At 38.1% G+C, this 19,280-nt stretch overlaps 1 protein-coding gene across 1 annotated transcript; it reads left to right on the forward strand.

Annotated features, from left to right (window-relative positions):
* The first annotated feature begins 14,656 nt into the window (after positions 1-14,656).
* LOC138893867 (secreted RxLR effector protein 78-like) lies at positions 14,657-15,202 on the forward strand. The gene has a single exon (XM_070178533.1). It carries the CDS (start codon positions 14,657-14,659, stop codon positions 15,200-15,202), a length of 546 nt encoding a protein of 181 aa, XP_070034634.1.
* The last annotated feature ends 4,078 nt before the right edge of the window (positions 15,203-19,280 follow it).

Raw genomic sequence — 19,280 nt, forward strand, 5'->3', positions numbered from 1 at the left:
AAGAGAACTACTCCATAGAAATGGAGTAATTCATCACAAATAAGTTAGCCTTGAGTGAGGATTGAATGATGAAATCCCTTGTGCTCTTGCTTCTCCCACTTCTCCTTAGCCTCCTTAGGTCTTAGATGTGTCAAAAGTCCAAAAAATAATATTGTCACATGTATTTATACCAAGTAGGTTTGGGCCCAAATGAATACACCTTTTCCTACGCGAAATAGGACTCTTTCCTGAATAGGACATGCGCGGCCGCGAATATGGTCGCACACTTTGGACAGTATTTTGCCTAACTTGCGCTGCTGCGTCACACAGTTTGCTAATTTCTAAAATAAATTTTCACTGCTGCGTCGCACTAGTGTATTTTTTCAGCAATTGATTCTTCCTTGAATTTTGACGTCCAGCATTGATCCTCGACCCCGAACATGATCCTGGCTTATTTCTTTGGGATTTTTCTCGAACACCAAAGCTCCAAATAACTCGAATTAGTTCCACAATATTTACATAACTCGGAATCACTCCTACAAGGCATAAAACACAAGATTAGTGCAAAACACTAGCGATTGAAAGCTCAACTCAATTAAAGTACAGTAAATTAGAGTGCGATAAACAACTAAAACATGCAATTATAGCCTACTATCAACACCCCACACATAAACCATTGCTCGTCCTCGAGCAATCAAACTACACTTTATATAGACATGACCTCATTACACAACTCTCGTAACTCATCATACCAAGATTATTTAAAATAAATTAAGCACAATAGTGTAACATCCTAGCCTCAACATTTAACTCACAAGTATCACGCATTATTTACAACTCACTCACTCACTTACTCTAACCTATATTTCAATGACATTACCTTTTCTTCATGAATCAAGTGCCCCCACACAACAATAGAGAGTAGTTCTACACACCATAGAAATTAAGAACAATTAGGAACTCAAGATATAAAGAATTCGCTCACTCTCAGAAATAAAATTTATATGCCACAAAAAATGAACCATAGGCTTGCCCGTAGTGTACTACTCTACTAATTCGAGCTCATACAGTAAAAGATCTAGTAGGACTTTCATTGATTGTAATGTAGGCTGCGGGACGGATATGATACAATTTGGATATAAAAGTGACTACACCTCCCTAAGTACTTTGATACATACAATTTAACATTTAAAACCCCACACTTATGTCAAACCATAACTCCACCTTCACTTGAATATATATTAACTCCCTACTTCTTTAAGCATAATTACATTAAGAGTTACCACTATTAAGGAATATTTTTCACAACCACACAATTATATTTTTTTCTTTCTTTTTCAACCTTTCTCCTTATTTCAATAGTTCCACTCAAAAGCCAAACCAATCACCCCACAACTCAACTTTTACACAGTTCATTATAATTTCAAGTGCTCATGAGAGGTACAAGGTTTAAATAGATGGTCAATTCAAACAAATGGATAAGGCTTGTAATGTGGTTGCCAAGGAACCAAGATTATAGGCTCAAAGGGGTTAACTAAGATATAACAATTAGGCGGGTAGAAGCATGTAACTGGCTCAACAAAGAAATGCCTATATCACTTCCAATACTGAATAAAACTACTATTTCGCTTTGCAAACACACGGGGCAAATTTTAGACATCAAATGCACTGCGCAGAATACACCAAAACCTCACACACACATGGAACATAACTCACTCAAGATAAGATTATACAATTTAAGGTACTTATGCAAGAGTGAAAAACTGAGCCTAAGTGTCTCAACTAAAGCACTCATTATTGTCAAGGCATGATAGAGTCAAGAATTATTGCTTTCATTTCAAATCATAGCACAAGGTTTCCTACTCCTCATAAAAATAAAAACTAACTACACCCGGTTCAAACAAAACCCTTGAAAAAGAACCACAACACAAAGAAAAACTAAGAGGGAATTATTACACTACCTAACAAAAGAAAATCCTTATGTCTTTTTCTTTCAAATTTAATCCCACAAGAAACCCATCGAATGATATACATCGTCGGGAAAATCGCAAATTTTAAATTTTTTATGGTTTTACAAGTTTTTTCTTTCAAACTACTACAACTAACTAAAAGAAACTAACCAAATTAATATACATACAACATACATACAAATATATCCCTCACCCCACACTTTAAGTTGTGGCATGTCCCAATGACACACAATTAAAAAGCATAAGGTAGAGGAAACTTCCATGAATCTCTAGTCGAGGTATGAGTCAAAGTCGGGCTCCATTCTTCATGCCTGAACTAGTGCACACATCCATGCAGACAACTTCTTCTCAGCCTTCTTGGGGTACACCCCACATTTATCTTGTTCACTAACTGGGACCTTCACTTTCGAGCTTTTCACTCTCCACTCTACACTTGCAGCTGGCTTCTCCTTTCTCACCCCCATCTCCAAATTCATCTCAAAAGTCACCGTCTCCTCACCCACTCTAAGCATGAGCTTTCTATCATGTATGTCTAATATTGCTCTACCCGTCGCTAAGAATGGTCTTCCTAAGATAAGGGGGACCCGTTTGTTCTCCTCCATCTTCACCACAATGAAATCTACAGGAAATACAAACTTATCTACCCGAACTAAGATATCTTCCACTATCCCCTCAGGTATTATTGTTGTTTGGTCTGCCAGCTGCAAAGATATTGGCGTACACCTTATCTCTCAAAACTTATTCTCCAGCTTCCTGTAAATAGACAAAGGCATTAAATTATTTGAGACACCATAAAGATTTATCAAAATTAAGAGTGCCTAATGAGCAAGGTATAGTAAAACTCGCTGGATCTCCACACTTTTGTGGGAGTTTCTTTTGCAAGATTGTGCCGCAACACTTTGCGATCTTGACCACTGAGGTATCTTCTGTCTTCCTCTACTTTGTAAGGATTTCCTTCAAGAATTTGGCATAAACTGGCATTTGAGAGCGAACTTATGTGAATTGCAAATTTACATTAACCTATCTCAGCATATCTAGAAATCTCTCATACTTCTTGTCCAGCTTTTTTCTATATAGCTTTTTGGGAAAAGGTAGAGTACGCATGTGCTCGCTCTCATTCCGATCATCCTTTATCGAAGTGTCCTCCTTCTTCTTTTTGCCAGATCCCTTTTTACCTTTCGTCCTCTTATCAACTTTAATTTTTAGCTTCTCCTCACTTTCTTTTTCAAGCACCACCTCTTTTTGGACTGGAGTGGGATCTTTCAGCACTTACCCCGCTTCTCAAGGTCACAACATTCACTGTTTCTTTGGGATTTCTCTCGGTGTCAGCTGGTAAAGTACCTGGGATTCTCTCAGACAGTACATTTGCAATTTTCCTCACCTGCTTCTCCAAATTTCGCAAACCATTGCCAAGTTCTTTGATAACTGAACCATGAGCATCTTATCTCTCATATGTCTTGACAATGAAGGACTTCATTTGATCTTCTAGCTAGACTGAGTTGAATGTTGAGGATGGAACTGTGGCCTCGGCTGATTCGCAAAACCAGGAGCTCATTGTCCTTGAAATCTGGGATTGTTTTATTGCCATGCAGTTGCAGTACCCCCGGGTGAACTTCGTGAAAACCCGAGGTGTTTCTGACCCATTGCATTGAAGTTATAATTCCCGACAACATTAACTTCCTCAATTGAGGCTTGACACTTATGAGTAGCATGCCCTCTTTATCATATATCACATGCTGCATGGGGCTCACTGTGTATCGAGGCTAAGGTCTGCTTCCTTATTTCCTTGGCCATGGACTCATGTTGTACCTGCACAGGTGTGTTAGCATCAACTTGGTGAACACCAGTTGATCTTCTTCTTTCAGCAATCTCAGAGGGCCACTGATTTGCATCTTCAGATAACTCACCTAGAATTTTGACTATCTCATATAGAGTCTTCTTCATCAACGGCCCTCCAGCTGCATTGCTCAATGTTCTGTGAGCGGCGGCTGTCAATCCATCCCAAAAGTCTTGGAGTTGCATCCAGAGTTCAATTCCGCTATGTTGACACTTTTGCACTATCTCTTTAAACCTCTATCAGGCTTCAAACACAGTTTTAGTCTCGTTCTGGCAAAAGTGATGGATTTCTCTTCTAAACTTGCCCGTCTTAGCTGATGAGAAATATTTGTCAAGAAATTTTCTAGTCATCTCATCCCATGTTCTAATCGATCCATTAGGAAAGCTTCGAAGCCAGTGCTTTTCATCGTCTTTGAGAGTGAAGGGGAATGCCATTAAGTAAACTGCATCTTGTGACACACCATTGTATTGAAAGGTGTTCATAATCTCTTCGAAGTCCATTAGATGACTTTTTGGGTCTTCGCTCATCTTTTCTCTGAATACACAGCTGTTTTGAAGGGTTTGAAGCAACCCCTGATTTAACTCGAAATTGTTAGATGCAACTAGAGGTGGTCTCACACTTAATAAGCCTTGGTTGTATACCTGTCTAGCATAATCACCTAGTGGTCGCCCAGCACTGGGAGATATATTTTCGAATTGGTCTGCAAGCAAAGGTAGATTCTGAGCAATTCTCTGAGCCTTCTCCTCTTCATAGACAAGTTGTGCATTTCGAAGAGCTGTCTCCTCAGCATCTCGTGCAGCTTTTTCTCTTTGCTGGGCTGCCTCGCTTGCAGCCAAATCAACATTACCTCCCACCATAACTTTCTTGGTTGAGGATTGCCCAACCTTCTCTATATTCTCGGGGAGATTTCTTTCCTTCCTCAACCGTCGTAGTTGTTTCTCGATTTTTGGTTTATATGGGGGCACTTCCTCCCAGAGGATCGAGTCATACACCAATCTAAATTGTAGCCTCTGCACAATAAAGTAACACCAAACGTAAAAGAGAAAAAAATAAAAGAAACAGAAAAATTCCTGAATTAGCACTACAAACTATTTCAAACACTATTAATTTCCAATCCCCGGCAACGATGCCAAAATTGACGAGCGCAAAACATACACTTAAATATACTCGCTAGTTGAATATAGTATAGAAAAATATCTTTTAGATTTGTGTGATTAACACAAAAATTAACTAAAAGTCTAAACTATTGGCTAATGATAATCGCAACAAGAGTAAGAAAAAAAGATATCAATGAGAGAAATTAGGGGTTGATTGGATAGATGCAAGATACTTTTCTGGGATTTAACTCTAGTCGATTCACTTATAAGGTTCAAGTAATTCTCTCAAATTCACTCAATTATTAGTTCAAACGTTAAGTGGAAACTCCTCTCTCGATTAAGTCTCAACCTCACAAGATGAACTAAGTTAAGCTCGATGAAGATATGCAAGAATTCATAGTAGATAGGTCTTTAGGAGAAATTCTTCCGATAATCCTCCTAACTAGGTCTAAACAATAATTCAACTAGCCTCTTTCGATAACTATGAAGAATCAATGAATTCAACTAATAAGATAATGCAAAAATATCACAAGTTATGCCTCTTTCAGTTACATGAACATGTGAAAATAGATGCAATAATTAAAACACCCAAAACGATATAATACATAAAAATAAGAGTTAATATCCACAAATAATTCTCAATACACCAAATCCATCAATACCTAAAGAGAACTACTCCATAGATATGGAGTAATTCATCATAAATAAGTTTAAGTTAAAGGAAAACATACACTGATCCAAACTCTTATCTTGAGTGGGGATTGAATGATGAAATCCCCTGTGCTCTTGCTTTTCCCACTTCTCCTTAGCCTCCTTAGGTCTTAGATGTGTGAAAAGTTCCAAAAATAACATTCTTACATGTATTTAAACCAAGTAGGGTCGGGCCCAAATAAAAACGCATTTTCCTACACGAAATAGGTCTCTTTCTGGAATAGGACGTGCGCGGCCGCGTACCTGGGAGTGTGCTCATGCATATGGACGTGCACTTTGGACAATATTCTGCCTAACAAGCGTGCCTAGTGTGTGCTCGTGCACCTAGGTGGCCTCTGAACCTTTCCAATTTCTGACATAAATTTGCACTGCTGCGTCGCACTAGTGTATTTTTTCAGTAGTTGATTCTTCCTTGAATTTTGGCGTCAGCAGTGATCCTCGCCACCGAATACGATCTCGGCTTATTCCTTTGGGCTTTTACTCAGACTTCAAAGCTTAAAATAACTCAAATTAGTTCCACAATATCTACATAACTCGGAATCACTCCTACAAGGCATAAAACACACAATTAGTACAAAATACTAGCGATTGACTCAACTCAATTAAAGTGCAGTAAAATAGAGTGCGGTAAGCAACTAAAATACACAATTATAGTCTACTATCAAGTACTAGCTGAATTAGATAAAGGAACATCTAAGGAAGCTACAAAAGCTGGGGCAAAAGGTGCAGCAGTTTCAGTTAAGAAGCAGGTCAATGGAACAGTAAACCCTAGGGCATCTAGGATTGATATTTCTATTGTTGAATGTGTTCCGGTGGCTGTTTCAGTTGGATAGCAAGGAGCTGATGTTGATGTAGAGGTATTACTTGATATAGGGAGGCCAGATCATCATACAGTTGATGGAAAGCCTCTTGATCCCAATGGAACAGTAAATTATGTAGAATAACTACAGTAAAGCCTAGCTTGGAATCTATCTATGCCTCGCAATTTAAGATGCTCCAAGAGTCTTTGGGAGCTACAGAACAGAATGCTATGGTGATAAATTAGACAAATAGAGAACAACCCCAGCATGCCATTGTACCACAAGCAGCAGGTGCTATTGACCTATGTCCTATGGCATGTGCTTCTAGACCTGTCCAACCAATGCAACTTCAACTTAAAGTACCTTTGAAGACACCGATCCAGGTATTACATGACCTTGTCACACATAATGTTATACCAGTGGAGATTCAGCATGCCATGATTGAAGAAAAGGAATTTGAGGAAGAAGGTGATGATGAATCAACAGTTCAAAATTTCAAAGAAATAGCAAGGGAAGCTGATTTATCACCTAGGGCTGGTGATAAGAGTGGTAAGAAAGGGAAGAAGAAAGGTCAAAACAAAGAGATTTCTCAACCTAAAAGCATTTTGCCTAGAAGGGCAGTTTCACAAACTAAATGATAATCAAAACACTTATTTGTAACATAAGGTCCATGAACACACAACAAGCATTTCCTAGGGTGATTAACATGCAAAGAGAGCATAGTTTCTTTGTCTTTCTATTGATGGAACCATTTTAGAATCAAAGAAAGATACAAAGGTATAGAAGAAGGTTGAATATGGAGGATGCCATTTCAAATAGAAATGGGAATATATGGCTGTTTTTTTAATGCTAATATGGAATGGAATTTGATCATGGAAACTGCACAACATGTGGCTATTAAGGTATTTCATCATGACATTGGCCAACATGTTATAATGACCTTCGTGTATGTAAAATTCTCAGCTCTTGAGATGCTAGAATTGTGGGATAACTTGTACTATCTTGAAAGTGATATGGAGATGCCACGGATGGTTGGTGGAGACTTTAATGTGATATTTAATGAAGATGAAAAGATTTATGGTCTTTTAGTGTATCATTCAGAATATGAAGACTTTGCCTTTTGTGTTAATTCCAGTGGATAGTTTGATATAGGCTACAAAGGGTATCCTTTTACTTGGTAGAATGGAATACCTAATGTCGAGTGGATTTTCAAGAGACTGGACAAGAATATTGTGAATCTTCCTTTCCAGAATATGTTTTCGACTATTGAGGTTGAACATTTGATAAGAATTGGCTCCGATCATGCTCCATTGTTCATGAGTTGTGGAGAACAAGCTACAAACTATATGAAACCATTTAGATTCCTCAACTTTTGGACCAAACATGAAACCTTTAAAGAAGTGGTGAGACAGAATTGGCAATCACAAATTGAATAACATAAAAGTAGCATAGTCCAAATGGACTAAATTCACTTATGATGACATCTTCAAGTAGTTGGCAATATTGGAAGCTATTGTAAAGGTGAAAGAGATATTGTTTGAGGCAGAACCAACAATTGCTAATAGGATTGTGCTACAACAGGCCCAGGAAGAACTTAATAAGTACTTGAGTATTGAGGAGTAATATTGGAAGCAGAAAGTTGGGATGACTTAGTTTGCTAAGGGAGACAGAAATACTATATTCTTTCACAATCATGTGAATGGCAATAGGAAGAAGCTGCAACTTAAGAGGATCCAAAATGCAGGAGGAATCTTGATAGAGGAACATGATCAATTGGCTGTTGCTGTAGTTGAATTCTACAAGAATCAGTTCACAAAAGAAGCTAATCCCACAAATTTATCAATGCTTGAAAATGTGCCTACTATGGTCACCGGTGAACAAAATCTGGAGTTATGTAGATACCTTGATCTTAATATGGTTAAGGGTGCAGTGTTTTAGCATAGTGAGGATAGTGCTAGTGGTCCTAGTGGATTTACTGGAGAATTTTGTGATATTGTTGGTTATGATAGTAATGGCAAAATCTGGAGTTATGTAGATACCTTGATCTTAATTTGGGATATTGTTGGTTATGATATTCACAACATGATTCTACATTTCTATGGTGGTGCTACACTACCTAAGTACATCATACACACCAACTTAGTACTATTTCTATGGTGCAAACTTTCTTTGACCTTAGACCTATAGGTTTGAGAAACTTCATCAATAAGGTGATTTCCAGGGTCATACATGATAGATTGGAGAAGTTGTTACTTGCCTTGATATCACCTAACCAATCTGGATTTGTGAAGGGTAGGAGTATATTAGAAAATATCCTTTTTATACAAGAGATAGTTACTGATATAAGGTTAAGAGCTAAGCCATCCAATATTGTGATTAAGCTGGACATGGCCAAGGCATATGATAGGGTCTCTTGGAAGTAGTTGTTGCATGCTCTAAGGAAGGTAGGGTTTGCTGAGCATTTCATCAACATGGTGTGGAACTTAGTGTCTAACAACTAGTACTCAGTTTTGGTCAATAGTCAGGCCTTAGGGTTTTTCAATTCCACAAGAGGAGTGAAACAAGGAGACCCTTTTTATCGTACATTATTTATTTTTTCAGCGGAAGTGTTATCTAGATCCTTAAATAAGCTATTTGAGGACAAGAACTTTAGAGGTTTTGGTATGCCTAAGTGGTCTGATCCACTAAACCATTTGGCATATACTAATGATGCTATCATATTTGCATCAGCTCATCCAGATTAATTGAAGAAGGTGATGACAATATCGAATAATTATGAAAGGATTTCTGGTCACTTAATCAATCAAACTAAGAGCTCACGCTATATACATTCCAAGGCTGCCAATTCTTTGTTTCAGGAAGTAGGAAAGGCTACAGGAATTACTAAGGCAGGGTTTCCTTTTACGTATTTGGAATGTCCTATCTTCTACACTAGAAGAAGGAAAGACTACTATAATAATCTCATCAAAAAGGTGAAAGCCAAACTGCATTCTTTGAAGGGGCAATTATTATCATTTGGATGTAAGGCAACACTTATCTCTAGTGTACTGCAAAGTATGCTAGTACACATACTATCTATGCTTGATCCCTCAAATAATGTTATTGATCATTTTCACAAAATGTTTGCAAGATTCTTTTGGAGCACAAAAGAGGAAGGTAGAAGCATGCATTGGGATTCTTGGCAGAAGTTATGTTTTCCCAAGGATGAAGGGGGTCTAGGGTTCAAATCTCTATATAATGTCTCTAAATGTTTCTTTTCTAAACTTTGGTGGAGATTCAGAACAAAAAAATCATTGTGGTCTAACTTTATATGGAACAAGTATTACAAGAAAGAAATTCCTACAATAGTGAAGTTTAGGGGAGGATCTCATGTGTGGAGACAGATGTTGAATGCAAGGGATGATGTAGAACATAAGATCATGTGAGATATGAAGAGTGATACAACAAATTTTTGGCATGAAAACTGCACAGGATTAGGGGCATTATACCATTTGGTACCACATAATTTTCATATGGATGAGGACCTACAAGAAGTAGCAAAACTAAAGCAAGAAGATAGCTGGAATTAGGAGCTACTAGAGGAGACTTTTCCTGAAGATATAGCTGAGCATATTATACAGAAGGTGCAATTTGAAGGCAGTCTTATCCACTGGGATAGACCATTATGGAAACCTACTGCTTCTTGTAAGTTTACTATGAGTAGTACTTGGCATCTAGTGATACATAGGGCAAACCCTAATCCAGAAAATAAGAACATGTGGATTAAGGGGTTGCCTTTTAAGATATCATTCTTTATATGGAGGCTTTGGAGGGGAACATTGGCTACTGATCATTTATGGAGAAGGCAAGGCTACATATGTGTCTCTAGGTATTGGTATTGTCAACCAACACAAGAGGAGTCATTTGAGAACTTGTTCTTGAGAGGTACTACTGCCACAAGGGTATGGAAGACATTCATGAATGCTGTAGGGATCAATGTTCAACTGGTACAGCTACATCAGGTTATTAGGATATGTGGAATACTCTATGTTGCCAAAACTTAAGCCTTTATTCCATGCAGTGCCAGCAATTGTCACCTGGGACTTGTGGAAGATGAGAAACACCAATAGGAATGGAGGATCAATTTCAGTCAATAGGGTCATACATGAGATCAACAAGATAATATACTTCTTGGAAAAGAAGAGATACAGTTGGCTCACTCATATTCCATGTCTCTGGCCAGACACAGTAAGGTTCTTTGAGGGGTATAGACCAGTGATTGTTACTAAACGAGTGACATGGAAATTGCCTTTTACTGGCTGGTACAAGTGCAACACTGATGGGGCTTCAAGAGGCAATCTAGGTCCTAGATTTTTTGGTTTTTTTTGTGAGAAATGGAGAAGGTGACTTGGTGTATGAAAAAGCATAACAACTTGAGGAAACAACCAATATTGTGGCTGAGGAAAAGGCACTAAAAGAAGGATTGTCCTATTGTGTAGATCATGACTTAGATCCTCTCATATTGGAGACAGATTCATTGGGTATGAAGAAGATCATTGATGGAGATTGGGATCGTCCATGGTGTATTGGAGCTGAAGTTAAGAAGATCAAGGAGATGTAGGAGCACTTTAATTGGTTGTTTCACCATGTTCTAAGGGAGGGCAACACAGTAGCAGATTATTTAACTAACCTTGTGTTCTCTTTTGTAGGTACAATCTAGTTTCAGTCTTTATCTGAACTGCCAAGTGCAGGGATGAGACTAATCAATCTTGACATGTCTCAAATTCCTAACTTTTGGGTTGAGATTGCTAAATGGAAAGCACTTGATTGATGAGCAGGTATTGTAATATAAGATCAACTGCTGCTTGGTGTTGTCACACTTGTTTGTTCTATATATTATTAGGTTACATACCACTGGTATTGCCATGTTATCATACTCATCCTGGTAATAATCTAGTGAGATATGGGACAGTTCAAAGAAGTAGACAGCCTATTTTGTTTCACATAAGATCACAAGATGTCATGTTTTCTAGATTAAGGTATTTGCATATTTTAAACTTCTGCACGTTAGGAGACAGATTATGTTTTCAGATTGTTCATAACTTCACATTATTACAGTCTCCAGAAGTGATTAAGTTTGTTATCAAACTGAGATTCAATGGGTTAGATGTTCAGTGTTCTACATTAGAATTCTCAGCGTTGTTATGGCACTATTCAGTAGTATTAGCATGGTTACATGCCCAATCTGGAGGTGATATGGAAATACTTGGAGTTGGTTTCATATGTAGGAACTAGCATACTATTTATAAGTTAACTGGCAGCTCTTGTCAATTTAGATGAAGCCAGTAAAAGGCCAGCTGACTACATGTAATTGTTGCACTCTTTGCTTCATAATGCTGATTTCCAGAAGACATACATGCAAGAACATTTACATAGGAAGGTCATGCTACTTAGATAGTTGGAAAACTCCTGGAGTTGATGGAGTTCGTTAGATATTCACATTTGCCTTGTCCTTTGGAATGCAAAACTTGGCGCCTGGTGAGAGCAATAGAGGTAATACATTGAGGTTTTGCCTTTGGCTACTGGATACATACAACACCATATATTGGAAGTTGTCTATGATAACACTTGTAATAGTTAGCTTTTACAGTTTTCCTGCCTTTAACTTAGCATACTTTAGAGATGACTTTGGAAATATTGCAAACTTTGGATCATTGTTTTTAGATTATTATTTATATACTAACCATTAGGCAGCTTGCCCAGTGGTGTATTTGCTAAAAAAATAAAAGACTCGGTCTAAGCTTCCAAAAAAACATTCAAAAGGAAAGAGAAGACCATTCCTTCGGGTTTGGTCTCGTCTTTCAGAAAAACCAAAAGAGAATGGAATCAGGTACCTCTTATGGGTTGGGTCTCCAATCTTTTAAAAGAGGAGGAAATCAAGAACCTTTTCATGGGTTCGGTCTTCGATCCTTCCAAAAAACAAAAATAGGAAATCAAAGACCTTTCGTGGGTACGATTTCCTATCTTTCAAAAACCAAAATAAAAAGTCAAGAACCCTTCTTGGGTTCACCCTATCTTTCAAAAATTAAAAAGAAAAATCTAGAAATTTTTGCGGGTTCAGTTTGCAATTTTCAAAAAATAAATTTGGAAAAAGGGGATCAATAGTGACACGGGGCAACTTAATTCTAATACTGTAGGAGCTTTGGTTGGAATTACAACTACAGATCAGGATACTGATACTGAGTTAGAGACTTCAACAAATACAGTGAGGTCACAAATTGTTACAGGTCAGGAAAATAACATGGCAATTGATCACATGGAACTTGCTATAGTCAATTTGGAACCAGCACCAACTACTACTAATAACATTTTTTGTGCATCAACAACTGGATCCCCAATACAGATACAACTCAATGTCCCATTAATATCTCCAAATCAGGTACTACATGATATCATCACCCACAAAGAGCTTCCAATAGAGGTTCAACATGCCTTAGTGGAAAAATAACAACTAGAAGATAAAGGTGATGATGAATCTACTGCTGGAAACTTTCAAGTTATTGCACGGGAAGGAGATTTGTCACCTAGGATCACGTCGAGAAATGAAAAGAAGGGCAAGGAAAAAGCACATGTTAAAGAAAGCCTACCCCTAACAAGAATCTTGCCTAGGTGGGCAGCCTCAACAAGTAGATGATGATTAAAGCACTCATATGGAACATAAGGTCTGTTAACACACAACAGACCTTTCAGAGAGTGATCAATATGTAAATAGAACATAGGTTTTTAATTATTGCACTTATGGAACCTTTCCAGAACTGTAGACACATTCAAACCTACAGAAGGAGACTTGGAATGGAAACTGTTATGTCGAACATCAACAAAAGAATTTGGATATTCACTAAAACTGGTGTGGAATAGGAATTGATTAAGGACACCGAGCAGCAACTTACTATTAAGGTATTTCATCAGGAAATATCAAGACATATCATCATGAGTTTTGTGTACGCCAATTGTTCGTCACTTAAAAGGCTGGAACTGTGGGACTACTTATATTACTTGGCCAGTGACATGGATATGCCTTGGGTCGTCGGCGGTGATTTCAATGTAGTCTTACATGACCATGAAAAGATAGGAGGACTACCAGTGCACCCGTCTGAATATGAAGACTTTGCCTTCTGTGTAAACTCTTGTGGTTTGTTTGACCTTGATTACAAGGGCATCCCTTTCACTTGGTGGAATGGTAGACCAAATGAACAATGCATCTTCAAACTACTTGATATGATCTTTGTCAATCTACCTTTCCAGAATCCTTTCCCAAATATAGAAGTTAAACACCTTATACGGACAAGATCTGATCATGCACCTTTACTGATGAGCTGTGGGCAGGAATCTATGTAGTTTGTTAAACCTTTTAAGTTTCTCAATTTCTGGACAAAGCATGACACCTTCAAACAAGTAGTCAAACAAAACTGGTTGGCAGATTTTATTGGGGATCCTTTCTTGATGTTCAAACAGAAACTGAAGAGAGTGAAAGTTGCCCTTTCACACAGGAGTAAAGTTACTTTTGAAGATATCTTCAAGAAACTAGCTATTAGGGATGATATTGTCAGAGTAAAGGAGATACTATTTCAGGAGGAGCCAACTATGGCAAACAGAATTGTACTTCAACAAGCACAAGCAGAATTGAAAAAATACCTCTTCATTGAAGAACAATACTAGAAACAAAAGGTAGGAATGAACTAGTTTGCTGAAGGGGATAGAAACACAAGATTCTTTCACAACCATGTAAATAGCAAGAGACAAAAATTGAATCTCAAAAGGATACATGGCACAGATGGTAATTGGCTTGAAACACAGTAACTTCTTACAAATACTGCAGTGGAGTTCTTCAGCAACCAGTGCACACAAACAGGGGATACCACGTACTATGAAATGCTAAACAATGTACCTACTATGGTAACACTTGAACAGAATATGGAGTTGTGCAAATATCATACAATCGATGAAGTGAATGATGCAGTTTTTGCTCTTTCTAGGGATAGTGCAAGTGGACCAGATGGTTTCACTGGCTTGTTCTACCAAACATGATAGGACATTGTGGGGGAAGATATCTACATGCTGCTTCAAGAGTTCTATGGAGGGGAACCACTCCCAAAATCCATAACACACACTAATCTTGTTCTACTGCTTAAGAAACCTCAAGTTCAAACATTCTCAGACATACGACCAATAATTCTAAGCAATTTCATCAACAAGGTAATATCAAGGGTATTACATGACAAAATGGAGAAGATACTTCCCTTGTTGATTTCGCCCAATCAATCGGGCTTTGTTAAAGGAAGGAGTATTTTTGAAAATGTTAGGCTTACACAAGAGATAATAACCGACATAAGGTTGAGAGAGAAACCGGCCAATGTCCTAATCAAGCTTGATATGGCGAAGACTTGCGACAGGGTTTCTTGGAAATATCTTCTACATGTTTTGAGGAAGATGGGGTTTGCTGAGCATTTCATCAACATGATAGGGAACCTATTGATCAACAACTGGTACTCATGTCTTATCAATGGCCAAGCAACAGGGTACTTCAAGACCAGCAAAGGGGTGAAACAAGGTGACCCCCTTTCTCCGGCATTATTCATTCTGTCTGTGAAAGTTCTATCCATATCTCTGAACAATCTATTCTTAGACAAGAAATTCAAAGGATTTGGAATGCCCAAATGGACAGATCCATTAAACCATTTGGCTTATGCAGATGACACTATAATATTTTCATTTACTGATCCTTACTCTCTGAAAAAAGTAGTTGACGTGCTCACAAACTACGAATAGATTTCTGGACAGCAGATCAATAAATCAAAGACCTATTACTACATGCATACAAAAAATAATTTCATGAATCAGTTAGTTCAATCATTGGCTTCCAAAAAGGAGCATTCCCGTTCATTTATCTAGGTTGTGCAATGTTTTACACAAGGAGAAGGAATGATTACTACAATGATCTCACCAAGAAGGTGAAGGCAAAACTACACTCCTACAAGGGGAAACTATTGTCTTTCGGAGGCAAAGCAACACTTATTACCAGTGTGCTTCAGAGTTTACCTATGCACATTCTTTCAATCTTGGACCCTCCAGACAATGTTATTGAACACTTACACAAGATGTTTGCGAGATTATTTTGGAGTTCCAATGACGGAGGCAGAAACAGGCACTGGACAAAATGGCTAAACTTGTGTCTCCCTATTGAAGAAGGAGGATTCGGGTTTCGATCGCTATTTAATATATCAAAGTCACTGTTCGCAAAGTTATGGTGGAAATTCAGAACATCGAAGTCATTGTGGTTAAATTTCACGTGGAATAAATATTGCAAGAAGGAAATTTTTACTGTCGTGCAATTCAGGGAGGGATCACATGTTTGGCACAAAATGTTACAAGTAAGAGATGAGGTCGAACATGAAATCATGTGGCAATTACATATGGGTTCAACAAATGTTTGGCACAAAAATTGGACTGGAATTGGAGCTCTATATCATCAGGTACCACCACAGTTCGACATTAATGAAGAGTTACAAGAGGTGTCAGACTTAAGAATAGAAAACGGTTGGGATGATCAGCTATTGGATCAAACATTCCCAACAGATATAGCCAACCACATCAGGCAAGAGGTACACTTTGAAAACATAGATGACTATTGGGACACACCTATATGGATACCAACACCATCGGGTAAATTTACAGTTTGGAGTGCATGGTACATCTTGAGGTGTAGAGAAATAGCAAATCCGGAGCATAATTCAATATGGACAAAAAGATTACCCTTCAAAATTTCTTTTTTCCTATGGAGATTATGGAGAGGCAAGGTGCCAACTGATGACTTATGGAGGAGAAGTGGATATCAAATTGTTTTAAAATGTTGGTGTTGCTTTCTACCACAGGAAGAAACATTACAACATATTTTCCTTACAAGCACAACTGCCTCACAAGTGTGGAAGTATTTTTTACAGACTGTTGGAATCGTGGACAGCATAATACAGATCCACCAGGTCATTAGAGCTTGGTGGAATTCTGCCTACTGTTCAAAACTTAAGCCACTCTTCCAGGCTGCACCAGCAATTATATCTTGCGAAATTTGGAAGAAGACGAACGCTATGAAGCATGAAGGCAGAACAGTTTCGATCAAAAGGGTGGTACATGAGGTTAAAAATACACATCATAATCTTGCTAAACTAAGGTTTCATTGGCTACCAAGTATACCTCTTATCTGGCCGTAAATGATTAGGTTTTTTGAAACTTATAAACCGGTTATTATACCAAAAGAGTTACATGGCAGCTTCCTAATAAGAGATGATTCAAGTGCAACACTGATGGAGTTTCTAAAGGGAACCCAGGACCAAGCTCATATGGGTTTTGTGTGAGGAATTATGTTGGAGATGTGATCTTTGCAAAGGAAGAACAGATAGGGAATACAACTAACATGGTCGCAGAGGCGAAGGCAATAATGGAAGTACTTTCTTATTATATTCAAATGGATCTTCATCCTCTAATAATGGAGACTGACTCAATGGTTATGAAGAAAACCATTGAAGGAGAATGGGAGGTGCCCTGGTGCATCAACAAAGAAGTGAAGAAGATTAATTAAATGAAGGGGCAATTCAATGTGCTTTTCCAACATGTCCTTAGGGAGGGAAACACCGTGGCTGATTTTCTAGCTAACATTGTGTTCTCTTTTGCAGGTACAGTAGAATTCCACTCTTTCAATGAATTGCCTAAGACTGGAAAGTCACTGATAAATCAAGACAAGAGTCAAATACCTAATCTAAGGATTAGGGTCGCAAGAAATAGAAATACTGACCATGTCTGACTTTTTTACAATGATGCCTACCATGACTACCCACATATTCACCTTTATCTATCAAAGCACTGACTTGCTACACATACACACACACAAGCAGTGTGCATGGAGCTGTTGGATGACTGGCTTTCGACAGAGTTTTGCCAGTTATTCAATTGGACTGGTGCTACTCAACTACTCGATGATGATGGTTGTATCAATAGGGCCAAAGATTTACTGGGAGTGGAAACATCAGTGCTTTATAAGAACATCGGCAAAAATATATAAGTTTTCATCTGGGATACAACTTGCAGTGTGCTACATCAGCAGCACAACTGATTACAGGAAAATCAAGTTGCACTGTCTACGCATGTCACACTCTACTGGTATGAATATTGGAGTGTGCAATTCAAAACTACAGTCTCTTAAGTGCATAATGTACCTTATTACTGGAAGAGTATGGAAGTATCTGGGCCTATCGAAAAAAAGTGGGGGCTTATCACAGGCGTGTTTCAAGGATTGTAGCAACTGGAACCTTACTGTTATTACTACAGCAGCAACTGGAAATGTACTATCACCAGGTTGCACAAATAGGTTCAAAACTTTAATTCATATGCAAGGGGTGGATCCAATTGACATTTTGCTACAAGTGATCGTGTTTTCAGCAAAAACACATAAGTCCTCTTTCATACTGAAGCTGCAACTAAGCATCACACAATACATCAACAGAAGATATTTCATCAGAAAGATCAAGCAGGACTCGAGCAGGAGCTGTTTAAGAACCTGGAAGTCACAACAATATGGAACAGTACTGTTGATGCACAACAATTTTGGCTTTGAAGTTACTGACTGACTATCTCTTGTTGTGTCAATTCCCAATGGAATTAGTAGGTTAACATGCTCAGTGTGGGTGTTGGTCAATAAATTACAACATCAATACTTCAAAAAGGCAGATCGCAGCTACCTCTGTTATTTCGAAGGGATTAACTGTGCACAAAATTTGATGATATCAATACACTATCAATACTTCAAAAGGGCAGATCTTAGCTGGAACAATTGGATGAATTGCTTTCGACAGAGTTTAACCAACTGTTCATTTGGAGTGCTGAAGATCAACTATTCGATTAAGATGGTTGTTTCAATAGGGTGCTGCAATTACAGCAGCAGCACAACAGCTGACAGTATAATTATGCAGCTCTGTGAATGCACAACTCATTCTTGTGTTATAAAAATTGGACTGTGCAATTCAAAGATGAAGTTTTCTAGTTGCATAACATACCTTAATACTGGAAGATTAAGGCGGTATCTGAGCTTCACCAAATGGCTACAACCATTGAGCTCACCACAGGTTTATGTCACTGTTTATAGCAACTATAATCTTTCAGCTATTACTACAACAGTAACTGGAAAGGTACTATCCAACAGTTCAATCAGGAATGTACCAAGGCTTTACTGGTTTTTTATAGCTAATCGTACACAAAATCATACCAATGGATCTTGGAAACTGAAATATATCATCCTCAAGTCCATCAACATGACAACCAAGTCATACAAGAACAGTTGCACTACTGATCCAATGTATCTGGGCACTACTGAGCCAATGTATCCTGTGGTTTGGAAGATACTACATGATTGTATGAAATCTAGTTACTCATCAGTGGTATTAGCATGGTATCAAGCTCATTTGAGGGGTGGTTTGATGACATACAACAACGACATACCAACAAGACTAAACCTACAACATTACATGGTAGCAGAACTTTTCCTACTAACTTGTTTGCTAATTTTTGCAGGTGGCAGATATAGCTTCAGATTATTAGTGCTTCGACAAAAATTCCTCAGAAAAATCAAACGAGAGTCGAGCAGGAGCTGTTGGAGTCCACATTCCTCAGAAATATCTACCAGAACACACAAGAACCTTGGGGAAGAATCTTTCCTACTAACCTTTTTGCTACATTTTGCAGGTTATAGATACAACTTCAGTTTTTTTTAATGCAGATGCATGGTATGGATCCATTTGACATTTCACAACTGGAATTGAGCATCTCAGAACAGATCTACAGAAAAATCATGATACAC

The sequence above is a fragment of the Nicotiana tomentosiformis genome, chromosome 6 (assembly GCF_000390325.3).
Source record: "Nicotiana tomentosiformis chromosome 6, ASM39032v3, whole genome shotgun sequence".
Lineage (NCBI taxonomy): Eukaryota > Viridiplantae > Streptophyta > Magnoliopsida > Solanales > Solanaceae > Nicotiana > Nicotiana tomentosiformis.